The following is an 18,119-nucleotide window of genomic DNA, read 5'->3' as shown; positions in this document are numbered from 1 at the left end:
TTCTTTAGCAGAAAGCTGCTATGATGAGATCCAAGTCCAAAAATTCATCTATTCTGGAATTTTTCTTCAGTCACTAGCTAAAAATAAATGGAAAAGTTTCTCCAACCGGGTGTATGATGATATATTTGCAGGTTAAAAACAAAAAGCCCATTCTGATCCCCAAGACAACACAATGCCAGGAGATCAACACTACATAGGCTTCCCCTCACATTTCAACTACATTATTTATTTTTATAAACATTTGTTTTTTCAAGGCCTAAGCAAACACATAATGTTATGAACTCTGTAAACATGCATTTTTTTTAGTGTATTTCACATTATTTACTGTCCTTTCGCTGTGTGTTTTCGCATAACTTGGGCAGGAGAAGCCACCCCAGACTATTTGGTATTTCTTTCTTATGCCAAATGTAATCCTGCTACCTGGTAACAACCCTTCCACAGAAGTGTTTTTTTAGTTACAATCAAGATTAAAATATAACTCTCTCAACTTACGTAAGAATGAACTCTATGCAAGAGAAATACAATCTTACTATCGTCCTTCAATCCTTTTGCTACTCAAACACTCCTGGAGAAGAGTAAATCCCCTTTACAGGGACAGCTGAATCTTTGAAATTTCCACCAAAATTTGCTCAAGATATATGTTGCTGGCATTGACTTTTGTGCAGCGAAAGCCACCTTGAGTCACTTTGGAATATTTAGGTTCTTTAACCCAGCTCCCTTTGACAGTAACAAGCTAAAGTTCAACAGTAAATGCCACGATGCTGAGCACCAGTGTCTTGCTGCTGGCCTCAGCCACAACTAGAACAACGTAAGCTTTGTTGGTGGGGGAAGATGTAGGACTGAGACCACTGTGTTAAGATTTCAACCTGAAACTACAGGACTACATGTGGTACTTGCATTGCTTTTGCTGAAATACTTGAAATAAAGCATATGGTTTAAGTCGTTTGTTATTTCTTCTCTCCCCACAATCTGTTTTACACCATGTCCAGGTAACATAGCACATACCCGTTTAACTCTTAGGCTCCGCCGTTCTGTGGCATTTCTCACAAAGAGAGACTTTTTGGCTAGTGTTGAGCTGTCGCTGTCACTTCGATTCAACTGTCAAAATACACATAACAGAGATATAAAGCATCTTCATCTACAAATACATCTGTATTGATATAACCAGTCAGAAAACCTCAATGTTGATATACATGTAGGTCATTCTTAGTATAAAGTAAAAACTTTTTCAACTACAATAAGCGTCTACTCTAAAATTCTATTCCTGAACCAAGACAACCATTTATAGAATCATAGAATAGTTTGGGTTGGAAGGGACCTTTAAAGGTCATCCAGTCCATCCCCCCTGCAATGAGCAGGGACAGCTTCAACTAGATCAGGTTGCTCAGAGCCCCGTCCAACCTGACCTCGAATGTTTCCAGGGATGGGGCATAATTGATCTTATTGAATGAATAGTAAGTAGACTCTTTAGGAATGCAAGGTAGGTAACCATAGTTATTAAGTACTGCCAAATCACCGTCTGGTTTTTATATGACTGCAGATTATAAACTATGGATTTTGTTTACCTGGGGCAGGCTTTTAACAAATTTACTGCAGGGAAGGTAAATTACTGTAGACATGCACCTGTCCAACAAATGGTATTTTCGTATTATTATTATTATTATTACTATTTGTAACAAGTATAGGTGTGCCTATGGCTTGCTTCAGAAGCACTTCCTGCTTCTCAAAAAAATGCACCACAGCTCGGCAGTAGTTTCTTCTTCATTATAGCATTAGTTCCACATACATCAGGGCAGACTGATTGTTAGATGCATCAGCATGCATGGTGGTAACCTTCAAAGAAAACAGAAGCAGCTATCTGCAGGATATTTGTTTCGCCTCTTCAGAAAAGGACAGACAAAAAGAATCATTCTGCTAACATTTCAATAACCAAAGCCAGAGCCCTAAAGGATGCTTACACAGGATTGACGGGGAGTTGGGGGTGAGAAATACAACCTCTTGGAATATGAATACACCTCTTGAGAGACAAATCTGTCTTTTCACCATGGAGCCGCTACTGGGAACTCACCCCTGGACCGGCACACTGGTGTTCTTTAAGCACTTTTCAAGGGATATTTTCAAAGGCACCAACAGACCTTGGGCCTGTCCTTTAGGCCTCAAAAATCTTTGTGTTTCCTCTAACATCGTATGAGAGTAGGTGCTTTCTCTTCTGAAAAGAGAGCAGCTGGCAGTTAGCCAGAGCGTACCCCACGGACGCTTTCCTCCAGTACAGCACCACAAAGCAGGCGAGGCTGGATGTGCCTGTGGTGCGCGCTGGGGACTAGGACTGGGGAGACCCGGGCTGTTCAGCCCTCTCCGTGGACTCGGATGCTGCTACAGTGCCCACTCTTGGGCCCTGACAGTGGACTACAAGTATTTCTGAGGCTGCAAAAATTCATTTGCGTGAACATGGGTTTCTCCTAGGCTACTTTGCTTCCAGGAAATACTGTACACAACGAGAAAGAGAACGGTTTATTCAAGGTATGTTTTTTAGATTCTGGCTTCTGGCAGCAGGTACGTAGCAATGTTCAAAGCTACAAAAGCCCAATACTTTTCCAGATGAAAAAACCTCAGGAGTTTATACTAACTAAACTATCAGAGCAACTAGTGTTACTTCCCGTCAAAGACCTCCACAGGCAGTAAGCTAAGGCTACATTTTTTTGCCAATACAACTAATTTCCAGTGTACAGGAATTAAGATGAAGCCTAGGTTCTGAATTCAGCCAATAATCTATCCAAATTATGTAAACATTGTTACAAAACGCTTGGCTGTGTTTCATTCTGGAGGGTATATGGAATAGTTACTTAAGCATGTAGATACTGACTATGGATTTTTTTTTTTTTTTTTAAAGCCAATGATAATCACAGAGATGTGATCGACTTCAGTGTTCCCAAACGATTAAGGCAACCACCTCTAACTGAACTGGAGAAGAATTAAAGCATAAGTACTTTTTTTTCTAGGGTGTCTGTAATTAAAATCTATAGAGCTGGTAATCCATACTTAAATCTTTAAACACATGATTTTCACAGTTAGTTTAGCAGCAACAGGGCTGATAATTTAATTTTTTTTTCCATGCTACCATAGACTGAGAGAGACTGGAGAACTTTGTTGCCAAAGCCATGTTTAAAACTCAGCCCCTAGGCAGCACTCGCACACCTTTCAAAGATGTAGTTACAGCAGGATTTGGGCTCCCCAGGTTTAAAACCAGTTGAGATACAAAGTGAGGTTTAAAACTGATGACTGAGCTCTTTCCACACTGTTACCCTTAAATGGTTACATTATTAAAATATGGTAATGCAATGGCAGTTTACAGTGAACTCTATTCCACGTTTTAACAAATTATTTTGCTGTGCGAGAGCTGTAGTTGCTGATGTGCACTGAAACACACTTTTTGCAGACAGCCAGCACAGGAATCCTTGTCACTTCTCTCCAATGGGATGTATTTTTGCCCTAGTAAAGGTGTTTTGCAAGAGTATGCAACTCTGCTGAAAGTCAGTTCTACCATGCATCAGGTCAGCTAGGGAAAGAAAAAACCTAGAGAAAGCACAAGCTCTGCCTCTTGCAGAGAAAATTGGTACATGACTCACTGTCATTAATGCATCATTCCCAAGAAGTTAAATGACTCTTTAGTTAATAGCTCTTCATTCCAAGTGTTTTTCCTCTTACCCTACAGATGTATTGGTTCCGCTCGCCTGGAGAGAAGGTTTGCGAGCGCACTATCATGCTGTTCCTGACAAAAGGACGCTGTCTTGAGCTCCAGCTGGCTCTGTCCTTGGGTCGGACTATTGCGTTCTCGTTAACCGACTCCTCAGTGTTAGTCTCTTTATCAACCTATGAGAAGGAATTTAGATTATAAGAACTACTATATCCAGACACATGCCACTACCTAGTTTTTGTGCCTTTGGATTTTACAAGCATTCTCGCTACCTTGCAGCGGATGGAAAAAGACCAGCAGCAAAAAGCATCTTGCACATACAGAGAAGCTACGCTAAGTAAAGAAACACAAAATTCCCCAAACACGTACCAGTGTGTGCGGAGTCTTTCAAAGTACTCTCCGTATTCAGAAAACCCAAAGCTTTTGCAGAAAGGCCTTTGCTGCCCTGCAGATGGTCTGATGCAACCATGATGCAGACATCATTATTATTGCACATTTATATTTATTTTATTCTGCATTTGCAGAACAGCAAGGTTCTGCCATGCTAGGGATGGTGCCTGTGCACACTGAGAGGGGCAGCTGGGAAAGTTACGTTGCCCAGCTTCTTCCAGACATACTGTTGTATGTCCCCCAGACCCCAGCAGCGGGGCTGCTTTACGGCAATCTGCAGAGCTGCACCAGCCTTGTGAACCCAGGGAAAAAGACGCTGCTAGCTGCTGTCCCTCAGAAGGGCCTGCTGCTTACTACATTGCTCCTCGGGTGCCACCAACCCCGTAGGTGGCACAGCTTGTGCTTGCACGCAGCAATCATTTTGGCAGCCTGGCTAGAACAAGCACTGCAGCAGCTGGCACATGTGATGTTACTGATGTGCACTGGGGCATTTTCTCAACTCGGGTAATTTAATGAGGTTCATGGTTTTCAATGTGCCAGTGATAAATACAATGACCTAAATCACACAACTGCAACCCTGAGAGGATCTGGCACACAAAGATCTATACTGCGGCTGGCTTTACAATGAAGTCTGCTATGTCTTTCACTCGCTGTCCAGGTCTGTCCAGCCCGGGCTTAGCAAAACACTTGTGTGCGTGCCTAACCTTCAGACATCGTCCTTGATGTCTCCCCTTGCCGAGTTAAGGCTTTGATCTATATTTGCTCGCTACCCAGCAGAATGTCAGTCCTTTTAATACCATGGTCTTAGCTCATTTGGCATCTTGCCACATTAATTGGAAGTTAATTACAGTTTCCAGCAAGTTCACTGAGGTGTTGAACTTTTTTATTGTCACAAACTTGAAGGAACGAGATGTCATTCTTGCCCTTTTACCTTTGCTGTTTTACAGAACCTGTGGGTTTAACGCATGCAACAGTGTTTTCATTAAGATGCAGAAAGGTGTTCTAAGAATTTTATTTCTAGAATATGTGCTACCACATCAGGGATATGTTTACTAAATATTTACTAAAAGTCCTTTCAGAAAGGTGGAATATAATTTAAAGTGAACAGTTAACAAGAAAATGGAATTAGAATTTTTTTATGTACAGTGTGTGGGTACCTCAATAGTACACAGTTTAATACACATTTTGGACATTTTTGTTCATTAATGTTTCCTCCTCTTCTCTGCTAAGCCAGTTTTTGTATTTCACACCCTAAAATAAAGGGAAGAAATAAGGAAATCCTGTCATTGGTTTAAAGATCTTGACCCCTGTTCTCTTTCCTGCTGTTTATCAGATGAATCAGGAAAAAAAAAAAGGGAAACAATGAAGCAGATGTGCAGAAATATTTTAAATATTTTAAGTATTTTAAATATGCACAAGTTGAAGCTACCAAACTGCACTTGTATTTTGAATATTCTCCCTGTGCAACAAAAAAGTGAAGATAGACATTTTTAGTTAATTGTCTTTGACTTAGAAGTTCTGCCTAGCATGTCTGTTAAATGCGCTCTTCATAGTTCAGAAGCAACCACATGATTTCGTTAGAATATGTACTGACAGGTGCTACAGCAAAGGCCACATCAAATTGTAAATGCTCAGATACAGCAGACTTCTCCACTAACTGCTCAGAAATAGAGCTTCAGACACAGTAAGATACTGTAGGAACACGTATTTTAAGATATTCACCAGTGTTAGTATCACAGCAGCTTGCTGGCTTTCATGGGCCTCATCACTGTTCTCTCTGTCCTTGTCTTCATTTGCTTCTGGTGCATCAGTGAGTAACCCCACGTCATCAGTACAGCTGCCTTCTACTGCCAGCTTAATGCCATCTTCCTCTTCATCCACAATTTCATCAGAGACTTCTGCTAGCATTTCTAACCTGTATGAACAGAATTAGCCCAGGCTTATTCTCAAACTGAAAAAGCCCACCAGAGAAAGACATCAGAAGGTGGGCCTAGGAAGGCCTAGGCCTTCACCCATGTATAATGTATGCATTTTCCTGACAGGGAAAACAAGAGTGCTTCCATTAATGCTTCCATTAAGTTCACGTGAAGGCAAATTTCATTATATGCTCCAATAAAACCCAGCAAGCTCTACTACAGTTCACCTTCAAGATCATTATAACAACACTGCACTACACTCAATAGCTGTATGTTGATAATGTTGAAGGACTTTGGTTGCAATAAATTAATAAAACAAATGAGCGATTCTCCCCTTCCCCCGCAACACAGCATGTATTTATTTCTACACTGCAGCTAAGAAATTGCACAGGAACAGAACTCAACATAGCAATTTAGCAAGAAATCTGTTTCTTGGGAAAGCTCGCAACTTCTTCAAAAACAAGACCAGCAATGGAAGCACACACATGCTGTCTTTGGCAGACAGCAGCTCTCCTTTCAAATCCTATTAGTTGCTTATTATAGTGAATGCAACTAATATTTGATATGAGGCATTCTAGCACACCTCCAGTGGCTTAGGCTCCCCAAGTAGTTTCACAGGAAGATGTACATGGAATGGAGGAGCATCAACAGTAGGAGTTAAATAGAGCAGCCAAGACACTGTAAACCTAGAAGAAGGTGAATGAACTGACCACACAAGAGAACAAGGCTTTACCCCAATTCCAGTGGTGGCAAGACACTGCAACAGGTTGCCCAGAGAAGTTGTGGATGCCCCATCCCTGGAAGTGTTCAAGGTCAGGTTGGACGGGGCTTTGAACAACCTGATCCAGTGAAAGATGTCCCTGCCCACGGCAGGGGGGCTGGACTAGATAATCTTTAAAGGTCCCCCCCAACCCAAACCACTCTATGATCTCCTCTGAAAGTACAGCCCTTTCATTTGTCTAAGAGGAACGAGTGGAATCATTCAGGCATGAACAGTGAGGGAGGAAAAGTGGCTTTACCAGTCTTCCTCAGAGCACCTTTGCCCCTGTTCCTCCTCCTCGTCGTCTTCAGCCAGCTCTTGTTCTACCGCTTCCAGCTCAGCAGATGTCCTCTCCAGCAGAGCCGACACAGCATCCTGCTCACAAGGAAAGACAAGATGAAACCAGAATTGAGTGATACATAACATTAGTAAAAAAATGACAACTCTTGCAAGAGCTGCATTACCCTGCTGCTCCCTGATGCCAGCAAAAACATGACTCGGATCACAAGCATAAGGGGTTTGAATTACCAGTGTGTAGCACATTAACTGATTGTTTTTATACAGAGTAAATCTCAATCAAAAATAGATTGTTTGTAAAGCAATAATGCAATCAAATATGCTCCTGTCAGCCTTTAATGTCTCATCTCTCCTTCCCTCTCATACTTGTAATATCCCTAGGTAAAAAAAGGTTGTTCTTAAAAGTTACATTTTTAACATAGTTCTCTTGAGGTATTAAAGCAAAAAAGCTTATTTAAGCAGAAGAATTAGCATGTGTTTTGCATAAACAGCATTTTCAGTGCAATGGCTTTAAGTATGCAAATTCATCTGAATAATAAATAGCAATTTTTAATGTGTGCATATGAAAGTCAATAGTAAACTGAAGGAAGTTCTTCAATAACATTCTTTTAAAAATGAAACACCGCTGAAGTGTTTCAAATTGGAGTGCAATTTTGTATCCCACTAAGAAGCATCAGCCCTATCCACACTTGCTAACAAGTCTGAAACCCCACATAGGACCTGCTCGCACACAAAGTCACTGTAGACAGAGGTGCCTGCAAGACGACAGGGCCTTGGACCTTCAGGGAAGGACAATTCACATATTCAAGTAACCACAGTGCGACAGCACGATTAGAGTCTATGGCTTTTTTCTTGCTATTACAGTAATAACCAACACATTGCTCACCAAGTCCAGTGAGGCTGATGACTGCTTGCTTAACAAAAACATGGGTTCTTCATTTTGTTCCTTGTTTCTTTTGCCAGGAATTTGCTTGCAAGGCAACAGGTTGTACCACAGAGTACAAGTCTCATCAGAAAATGATAAATCTGCCAGACTGATCTGAGTCCCAGCCTGCAGAAAATAAGAAAGGGGAAGAAAATTGTTTAAATTTGGGTTTTTTTCCTGCAAGACAGCTGAAAATAAGTTCTACAGTACTTATAATGTAAAATAGGCAGAACAAATGTGACACAAATCTTAATTCCCTTTTTAACTGTACAATTTTCTATTTCCCTCCACTTCTAGTTAAAACAAACAAATAGAAGTGCATGGAAAGGTCCTTCATATTGTCCATCCTGCCATCTTTTATTTCAGTCTGTGGAATTTCTCCCCACGTGCACACACACAAACCCCTCTATATCACTGTAATGCACACATCTGCTTTCTATAACATTCAATAATGAAAACTGTGTCAATGAAACCTGCAGCATCAACTCATGGAGCAGCAAGTTTCAGTCAATTTTTCAGTTGTTCCACCACAAAAATTATCAATACAGCAAACAATAACAGATGACCTTGTTTGCTCTAACCAGTGAAGAAGCAGATGAAAAGGCAGTAAAAGAGATTAAGAAACCCTTTCATTTGGACAAGCACTGACATCCACTGAGCTGGCACTCCGGGAAAACTTATGAAGAACTCGTGTTTGGGCTGTGCCTTGGAGATTAAAATCCTCTGTTCTTTGGCAAGGCAAATCATCTTACAGCTACTGGGCTGCATACATAGCTCTTGCCAAGACTCTGGTCATGCTGCCCAGGGCTTTCTGCTGGGGGTGGTACTCCCAACTCTTTCTTTTGATCTTGTGATTAACCCTTATGTCTTTGGTGGGGTTTTGTTGTTGGTGTTTTTTTTCCTTCACCTTTGTATCCTGCATTCTGTTGCATTTTTGTTCTGCTGACCTTCCCTTACCTGAGGGGAAACCTCTTACATACTGAAAAAGGCCAACACGTTCCCCAGGAATTAAGTTAACTTCTACATTTCTGAAAGTGAGAGGGTGTTCCCAGTAGTTGGAGATGATGAACCCCACCAGATGCCAGCATCTCTTCAGCATGTTGTAACTAAAAATCTCGCTGTGCTACTACATCAGACTCATGGTGAAAAACTAAACTGAGTTGAACCAGACCATGCAAAAGCAATTTGAAAGTACATGAAGCATCACTAATTAGGTGATGACCACAATTAACAACAAAATTTAAAAAGTGCCAATTTCCAATAGGCTGGTCTATGAATGTCATACCTTTTTATTATTTCTACGGATCATAAAGACTAAAAAGGTGGACATCCTATAATCTACAACAACGTGCAAAAATGTAATTTAGTTTGTTCTTTGTGACAAGTTGTGACAATGAGGGTTTGCTTTTTTTTTTTGGACATACTGTGGCTCTTACTCAGCTTTTACTTTAAAACCCACTGTTAAAGTAACATTGCAATGAAGTTTATGGGTGTTTTATGTATAAAACTGCAAAGATGAAACAGCAATCTGTAATTAAAGGGTTAAGGTAATGCAGTGTTAGAATTATCAAAACACCTCCTAAAACTTCTACCCAGGATTAGATTCTGTATAAGGAATTTCAGAGAAAGGTAGTATTTTAAGTACTATAGCAACAACCAAGTTATACTTCAGAGTACTGTGGAATTTTAGCAGCCTTGACCATCAAAATAAGAGGGGACACTATAAACAAATGCATGCCAAAAAAGGCCAGAAATAAAACTGCATACCAAGCATTCTTCCCGACGACTTCTACTGACAGCACAAACATCTACTCTCAGCGTCTTCTGTAACAGTGTTACTTGGGAAATGACTGCTCTGAATATCTCGTTGAATAAAATGGTTTCTGTGGCAGGATGAACTTTTGTGCGGAACAGACAGCTGGTATCAGTTGAGGATGGAAGTACTGCTACTCTTATATATCTGCCGGAAAAAAACCAAAATCTTTACCTGTATTTAAACTAGCACTTCCTGGTGATGCATGATAGAAGTTGACCTCATTGACTAAAGAACTGCATAGCAAGAAAAATGAAATAGTAACAAATCAGAGGTGGAATAGAAAAGAGGTGAGGAAGAAGAGTGAGAAACTCCTCCTGCCCCTTGCAAAACATTTCCCAAAAAGGAATTTCTGTGCCTGGTAAGGTAGTAGCAAGAGAGGTAGCTATTTTTGTCTCTATCCAAATTTATCCTCTGGTTTAGTGCTGTGAACATTGAGGATCATGTCACAGATGGGTGGAAACACGATCTTAATTATAAAAATGAGAAAAATTTGGGTGGATGTAAAAATTAAACTCTTAGAATGACGTGAGCAGCACTGAAAAGCAGTGGCATATTTTAATCTTGTAAAGAAACAAATTAAACAAAACCTCCAAAGAAACCAGCAAACTAAGCAAAATAAGGAAGAAAATAGCTAGGCCCATAGCTGCTTAAGATCCATTCATAACGTATTAAGTAAGACTTAGAAGAATGCATCTTGCAAGCCTAAACTTAAGCACAGGAAATAACTTGAAATTGTTATGCAGCTGCATTCTTTTTACAGAACAAATATCAATGGATATTATGTGGATAAAGGTAATACTGGCTAACTCGCAGGTCTCGCTTTAGTAGTAGGTTGATAAAGACACTCCTAATGCAATTTGTACCTGTTATTTACCTATCGCGCGGCTTCTCATACACATGAATGAGCATAGTAATTGTTTTACGTCTTTTCTGTGTCTATGCATTAGCCTATTTCTGGTACAGCCTTTAAATATAATTGACATTCACTGTAGAATAGAATGCAATGAAGCTAGCTAAAGCAAGAAGAAAAAGTGGGCCAAAGAAAATCATTCTGGAAAAAAAATTGTTCTCCTAAAATGTATAGTACTATTGCTATATTTTCTGGTAATGGCTTTGTACATACTGTTATTATTATTAAAAACTTAGTTTTACATTAATTAAACCAAAAGAAATTAGGTCTGTGAGAAATTTCATTTTGTTATTTGAATTTGGGCATAGCCTTCATTCCCCAATTATGCCAAGCTTCTTGGGATAAAGAGTAAGATCTAAGTTGTTTGGTTTGCGTGTATAGCCTGGATAGCAGGTATCCAGCATTTTGACAAACCGATCCCAAGGTTAAGTGGTAGTGTAACGTAATTCCAGTAGTGCTGCTGATGTATTCACATAGATGTAGGTGAGCAATTTGCATGGTCTACTGAAATCAGCCATTTTAATAGATTAAGCAATTAGGAATCATTCAGAAAAGAGGTAGGAATAGAAGATAAAGTATATTAAAAGTGTGTTTAAAAGGTGGTTCATTGGAGCTTTCTTTTAATAATTGTTAGCCAATTTATTGGCATCAGGCCAGAATGAGGGGTAAACAGAGAAGCAAAAGAAAAATTGCTCTCTGGCTTTGTTTTACGAGAGTGCTTACTTTCATTTTAATTAAAAAAGTTAAAAAGCCAACCAGTGCCTCAGATTTTGCTGTGACAAACCTATGACTCCTCAACTGATGAAAAAAATGATCCTGACACAAATCATAAGTATTCGGCTAGGCTCTAGCCACTCTAAAAGTGAACAAGTTTTACAAACAGTGTGGAAACAGGTATCAGTAAGACCTCATGTCAGATCTATTCCTCTGTGTGTAAAGGTTCAATAAAGTACTAAACTAACCAATTTGATGTTCTAGAAAATACACTTATAGCATCATTTTCCAGACCCAATTTTTATCATTATATGTATCTGTACAGTGTATATATATATATAGACACACAATGGCAAGTGACAGGAAAAAAACCTATTTGCAAGGTCCTTCCTTTACCCTGTCCTTTCTTCCTCCTTGTTTTGGGTAGCTTTAGTTTTATTAAATCTTTTTAGCAGCAGCAGGTCTGGACTTCTGCACTGAAGACACTTGACTACTAATTACAACTTCATACTTTAATTCCTAAAAAGATGCCAGCTATGACCTAACTTTATCTTACTGAACATTTTGTTGACATTCTTTTTATATTCTACATTATCTACTTTTCCTCTCAGCTGTGTCGATTTATTCTTCTACAGCTTCTCTATATTCTTGTGCTAAATGCCAGTGGACTTGGAAGGTCAGCAGGGGAAAGACGGAGGTCAGAGAAGGAAGGATGGTAGTAGACAACCATTTGTTACTAAAACCAAACAAAACCAAACAGAAAAATCCAACAAGCACCCAGGCCTGTATCCCTATACATCCTTTCCATATTCAGTGGCTTCCTATTGATCTGCCAATCAAATTCAAGGTGACAGGGGAAGGGAACCAGCAAGAGAATCAAATTTTCCAAGGATTGATTATGTTCTACTCTAATCTTACTAAGCTTCTCAACAGTTTAAGGTAGCTTTCCAGTCTGTAAAAAAGCTCCCTGAAGTACAAGTGTCCCCAAGGAGCCAAGGCAAGCTGTACTTGTTTGTACAGATGAGAATTTTGGATTAGAATCTCAGTGGTAACATTTTCTTATTCAGGCATTTTTGTTCATTTCCTACATATGATTTCCACTGTAATTACTTTTAGACCTTTCCCATCCAATTCAACACAAAACCTAATTTTTAACAGACCTCCAAGCTCCAGTTGTTAAAGAAGGTGTGTATCAGTGTGGCTGTGCTTGTCCACTTGTAATTTATCAAATTACCCCTTACCTTTAAAAGCTCACTTAAAAGATACACAGTATTTTAACATCATTTTACATCAAAATGCCACATAAATGTAAAAAAATAACATTCTGAGCTGAAAGAATGGCAAAGTATCAAAAGAATGTTTTTAGTAAATACAGAATAGCTGTTCTGCACTCGCAAAGCTACAGAATGTTTAAAAACACTAAATGAAGCATCATTTTAAAAAATCCTTCTTGTTCCACTTCAGTGAAATGTGCAAATTTCCCTATAACTTCTTTTTCTTGCAGCACTGCTGGAATATGTAAAAGCTAAGTACTACTACAGTTTGAAAAGCTTTATACATATTTTAGTGCTGTTAAGCAGTAAATCAATCCATTCCTTTGGAGAATTTCTACTATTTACTATTATACTCTCATATTTCAACACTACTGCTCAGTGATTGTTTGACTTACACTTTAGAGCCAAGGGGGACCGAAAACACTGGAAGATTTCTGAGTCGTACTATGATTATCACAAAACTTGAATTGCTGTGGTCGTATCTGTTAAAGAAAGGACAACATGAGGGAAGTTTACTATTTGCATTTATGTACAAACAGAAATATTCCCTTTGCTGGTCACTTACCTGAGTCCTATTTGTACCTGGGCAGCCTCTAGAGTCGTTACATCATCTTCACTATATACAATGTCCTCAGTTTCATTTGGTCTAGGGCAAACAAGCAAATACTCAAGTTTAGGAAAATTACAGTTAGCTTTCAGCAATAATTAAGGTATGCGTACACAGAATGTATATACATTCTCCTAAATAGGCTGATTTAATTCCAGCATACACTCCAAATGAGAATTTCAGAGCTTACACAATAGCAATGCCTGTTTTAGGGACAGTTGCTGCCGGGACAGTCTGACAACTCCAGTAACAAGCTGGGAAGGCCTTAGGCTGATTACTGAAGCAGGCCAGACTAACAGGCAAGAGAAAAACTCATGACATTTTCCTATACATACTTAGTACTTCTTTATCCCCCTCAATACAAAATTGAAAATTAAAATTTGTGATAGACATCAGACCACACGTAAACTACATATGAAATACTACTTTGGAAAATATTTGAGAAGCAGGAGCTCTGTACAATAAAGAGGTTTCTGTGCAAACAAGAAGCATCTTTCCTGTCAGCCTGTTTTCCGAAGCAGTCAAAGAACCAAAGGAACTCAAGTCTTGCAGCTGAAAGGCAACTCTAGTGTTGAATGGAATTACAGAGAATCCATGTGGCAAAATAATTTCCAGTCATTTTCTGGGAGGTTTCAGTGAGGATGTGGTATTAATGTGTTTCATTGATTTTTAAAACTAGACTGTTTGGATCAATAAACAAGATCAAGATAGAAAATGTCAAGATAGGAAATAGGGAGAACAGCACAGAGACAACCCACACCTTATCAAGACATGACAGCATTATTTTAGGACTCTGCATTTAGAGGTTTGCTTTTTACTATTCATTTTCTGGCTGATGGCTCATTTGATAGCATGCATTTATTTCCTCCCCTGCCTTAAATTACTCTCTACAAAGGACTGGTCTGTACAGCAGAAATCACTGTACTGTAACTTCAGGAGCACACTGACAAATTGTAAGTCATTTCATACCCAGTGCTCATAAAGACACTTCTACTAAACCTAAGCAACTTCCACAGTGGCACTCATTACCTCCTTCACTACTTCCTACTCAGTAATAATTAAGAGTATCTGCACCTGGAGCTATCATGGAATAACCAGTGTCTGTAAATCTTAGCTTGCACAAATGGCAACAGTTTCCTTTTGTACACAGGCTTAGGGGATGCAACTGTCTTCTTTCTTCTTTTCTTGAGTAACGACAGGAAGAAGACAGGAATTTGTTCTGTTTTCCACCTATCCCACCACTCGCAGTCATTGGAGAGGTCAGCTAAAGACTTGCTCCACAGAACATCCACAGCTTTTGGTCCAATGTCTGTTCATTTCTATCCACTGGACTTATAACTGGAGCAGACAGTAAGTTTTGATCACAATGGCTCAAGAATTGAAACAAAATCGAAAGACAGCAATGGTTATTGAACCAAAACACACATTCACAGCCACTCAGTCAAAAGAAGGCTGAGTTTTTAACAGATGGGAATTTATTTCAGCCTAAGAAGTTGCATCAGGTCTAACTGAAGTCATGGAGAAAACCAATACTAGGATTCTGAGTTTGGTGTGAAATATGGGTCCATGACCTAAGGTGAGACTGAATGGGCATTGTAACACTTCAGAAGAAATCCCTTTTGTATTTGAGCTTTTTTATTTGGTCTCATCTACTTTTATTACCTTTTAATTTGTGAAAGACTTGACAAGTAGAAGTCATTTTATCAGAGGCCAATAAAACCCATTTATGATACCATGATGCACCTTTACCTGTCCTAATAGAAAGCATTTAGCCTGGCAACAGAAGACATGCACCTGCATCTCTGTAACCACCCTGCTAAAACATCTCTCTCTGAATACTCAAAAGGACAAAAAATTCTTAATGTCAACAACTTGCCAAAACTGAGGTGAAAAATAAAGATTTTGGTTTCTCTCATAGTTTGCAATAGTCTTCTGTTATGCAATCTAAAGCTCATTGTTCTCACTGCCAGGAAACAGACAATAGTATATAAACTAATATGAAGAATCCTGTAGAAGTTATGTCTCATCAAAAAGCAACAACAGCAAATACATTTCTTGTATCCTGTTCACCACAGTGAAGCGTGAACATTAAACCCCAGCCTGGATTATTTTTATACCAACATTACAATGGAGGATTTTCTTATCTTTCCTATATGCTCTTTTTTAAAAAAGAAAATATTCAAGCAAAATGCTATGCGATCTTAAGATCATATCTAAACAAAACAAGAATTAACAAGAGTCAGTCTGAGTGAAGTCAATACAGCCACATGGCAGAACCTGTATAGTATAAATCCAGCTTTTCTCCTAGGAACAATTCTAGCAAGAAAAAGACCCAGGACTAGAAGTCTGTGTATTAATGCTACTCAACCAAGTTATACAAGCTGTCTCATGCAAATTTATTAGCTTAAAAATAAGCAATCAAACTTCACTGTTTGGCAAATGTGCCTTCCTTTCAATATGAAAGTACAAAATATTTATTAAAAAGGCAAGACCGATAAACTACTTATGCTGGTATTATGTAACTGCTTATAGATATATTTAAATTTTTGGTGGAAAGACGTGCATTATTTCTCAAACCTACTGTTTCACAGAAGCTTCATATACACCACTATCTCCAGCTACAGACTCATCGGACACGGCAGCAGATACACAGGCTGTTTTCTCCTCAAGCAGGTGACTAACTGTTCTTCTCGGTAAGTCAACACCTACAAAAAGAAAGAAGAATGAAAATCAGTCCAAGAGATTAATAGTCAGAAAGAGAGACGCGCATAGCTTAGAAAGTTGTCAAGTTGAAAGCAGTGACCCCGAACTGAGTATCACAGAGCAGTTTTGTTCCACATCATTAAACATTCTGAGACTGTACTGCTGTTATCACATATTCTGGCAAGGGATATATCCAAACTGATGAACTTGAAAATGTACAACTATTATTCCTTCCCAAAGATACAGGCTCCTATCATCACCCGTGTCAGTTGAGCTAGTTATTATCCTTCATTATCTTCATTATTAACCCTCATTATCCTGATCTTTAAACCTTTATTTGCCATGTTCACATTCTGCACTGTAGTAACACTTCAACTACATGCAAAGTGACTGCTGACTGTTTATTAAATACTCAGAAGTCAGACAGACACCCCCTCCCCAGTGATATAACTCCTAGAAATGAAAAGTCCCCTCTGGTTTACTTATCATCAAAAACTTTTTATGCTACAGTCTCTTTACTATCAACTGCTACTTAGCTTTAATCTTCAGCTCGCATTCATATGCTAGTGTCATGCAGTGAAGAAGCAGCATTCACCGACAGCCACGTTCTGCAGCATAGTAAGTTGAGAGCCTATGCAGTACTTTTATCTGCCAAGGGGTGAGGATATTGGTATGCATTATCATCCCCACCTGAATCATGACTTTACATCTTGTTAAGATGTTTAAAACTTAAGGCTTCAGATTAGATGATTGATTGCTGCATTTGTGCTTTTATTTATGGCAGTAGGAATGCTTTTTCCTTGATGATGAAGTGCTCTTTCCCTTCCCCCCCACCATGTGAGGGGTGAAGGTGATGACATGATTTATTGATTACCCTTAGGAATTACCACAGCAGCCTGAATTGACTTTGACAATGACACAGACTGACTGTGGAAGAACTACATGATATTCCAACTTGGTTTCTGACAGCAGGGACATGTGCAGAGGAGCAAATATCTGTATGGTTCACCTGTACAGAAAAGTCAGAGACAGAGAAGCAGGTGAGCACTGACATCTAAAGAGCCAATGCAGATTATTACATGAAAATACTAGCTATACTGTCTTCAGGAATGTTTGTCTACCCCCAAGTTAAGATTCAGCAGTATTTGGATTTGTAGTCTTGCAAAATTTAAGTGTGCAGGCTGAAAATTTCCATGCAGGTTTTATGCCTCCAGCTGAGTTTGTTGAAAACCTTCCCATTCATTCCAAGAATGAAATTGGAGTAGAAACACTGAACCAAGCCCAGGTCTGTACCTCACTTCTAATGTACTGAAGCCTCACCATGAGGCCCATTTTACTGTGGAAACTAGCAGTATTAAAGCATAATTAGTTGATATCTGGCTTTTCAAGATCTGAGTGCTTGTTTTGGCAATCTTAATACAGATTTAAAGATAATTGTATCACATATACGACCCTACATTAGGAAGTATCAGTATGAAGAATCACAGGATGAATTTGTATTTTAAAACCATAACTGCTTATAGACTTAAAAGACAGCCTGACACTATCCAGAATAACGGGCCCTCAAAGAAGCTCAAAAATATTAGAAAACCACATGATATCTTTGCAAATAATGATCTAAAGAAATTAATTTTTCAAAAAAAATTTCTGATTCCTCACAGCTCTGTGGCCCAAATTCCAAACCATCTAAAATTCAGTTCTCAGACTAGATGAGTTGCAGCCAGATTGCAAAGACAGACAGACCAAAAGTTGTTGTTAATTTGGAAAGGATATGCTGCTGAAATATGGGCAGGAAAATTAATTATATTTTCCATCATTTATAGTACGGCTCTAAAGCAAAGTAACTACTGTGTTCTGCTATACTGAAAAGACAAAGGACAAAATGACCGCCTCCTCCCCAAATCCCTTTCCATGTTTTTCCACTTTGCATTTCACAGGTTTAGACCATTAGGACATCAGTCAATTTCTTTTTTTATGTCTGCACAGTTGAATGGAGGAGGACTCCCAGCTTGTACTATGCACACCACACATTTCTCTTCTGCTGCCACATTGCTCTGTTTAATATTGCTATTACTACAGCACTGCACTAAGCTAAGCTAATTAACTAACAGAT

General features: G+C 39.0%; 1 protein-coding gene across 1 annotated transcript in view; it reads right to left on the bottom strand.

Annotated features, from left to right (window-relative positions):
* Positions 1 to 18,119, bottom strand: part of WWC2 (WW and C2 domain containing 2) — a 108,469-nt gene that overhangs the window by 9,114 nt on the left and 81,236 nt on the right. The window contains exons 12-21 of the mRNA XM_075709068.1: positions 17,055 to 17,060; positions 15,885 to 16,008; positions 13,262 to 13,342; positions 13,092 to 13,178; positions 9,750 to 9,942; positions 7,944 to 8,108; positions 7,020 to 7,135; positions 5,807 to 5,999; positions 3,706 to 3,870; positions 1,006 to 1,098 (exon numbers count right to left, since the gene is read on the bottom strand). Coding sequence (XP_075565183.1) covers positions 1,006 to 1,098; positions 3,706 to 3,870; positions 5,807 to 5,999; positions 7,020 to 7,135; positions 7,944 to 8,108; positions 9,750 to 9,942; positions 13,092 to 13,178; positions 13,262 to 13,342; positions 15,885 to 16,008; positions 17,055 to 17,060 — 1,223 coding nt within the window. The remainder of the gene's footprint in view (positions 1 to 1,005; positions 1,099 to 3,705; positions 3,871 to 5,806; positions 6,000 to 7,019; positions 7,136 to 7,943; positions 8,109 to 9,749; positions 9,943 to 13,091; positions 13,179 to 13,261; positions 13,343 to 15,884; positions 16,009 to 17,054; positions 17,061 to 18,119) is intronic.

Source organism: Pelecanus crispus, chromosome 4 (genome assembly GCF_030463565.1).
Source record: "Pelecanus crispus isolate bPelCri1 chromosome 4, bPelCri1.pri, whole genome shotgun sequence".
Lineage (NCBI taxonomy): Eukaryota > Metazoa > Chordata > Aves > Pelecaniformes > Pelecanidae > Pelecanus > Pelecanus crispus.
Note: the sequence above shows the minus strand (reverse complement) of the source record. Positions and strands in the feature narration are given on the sequence as shown.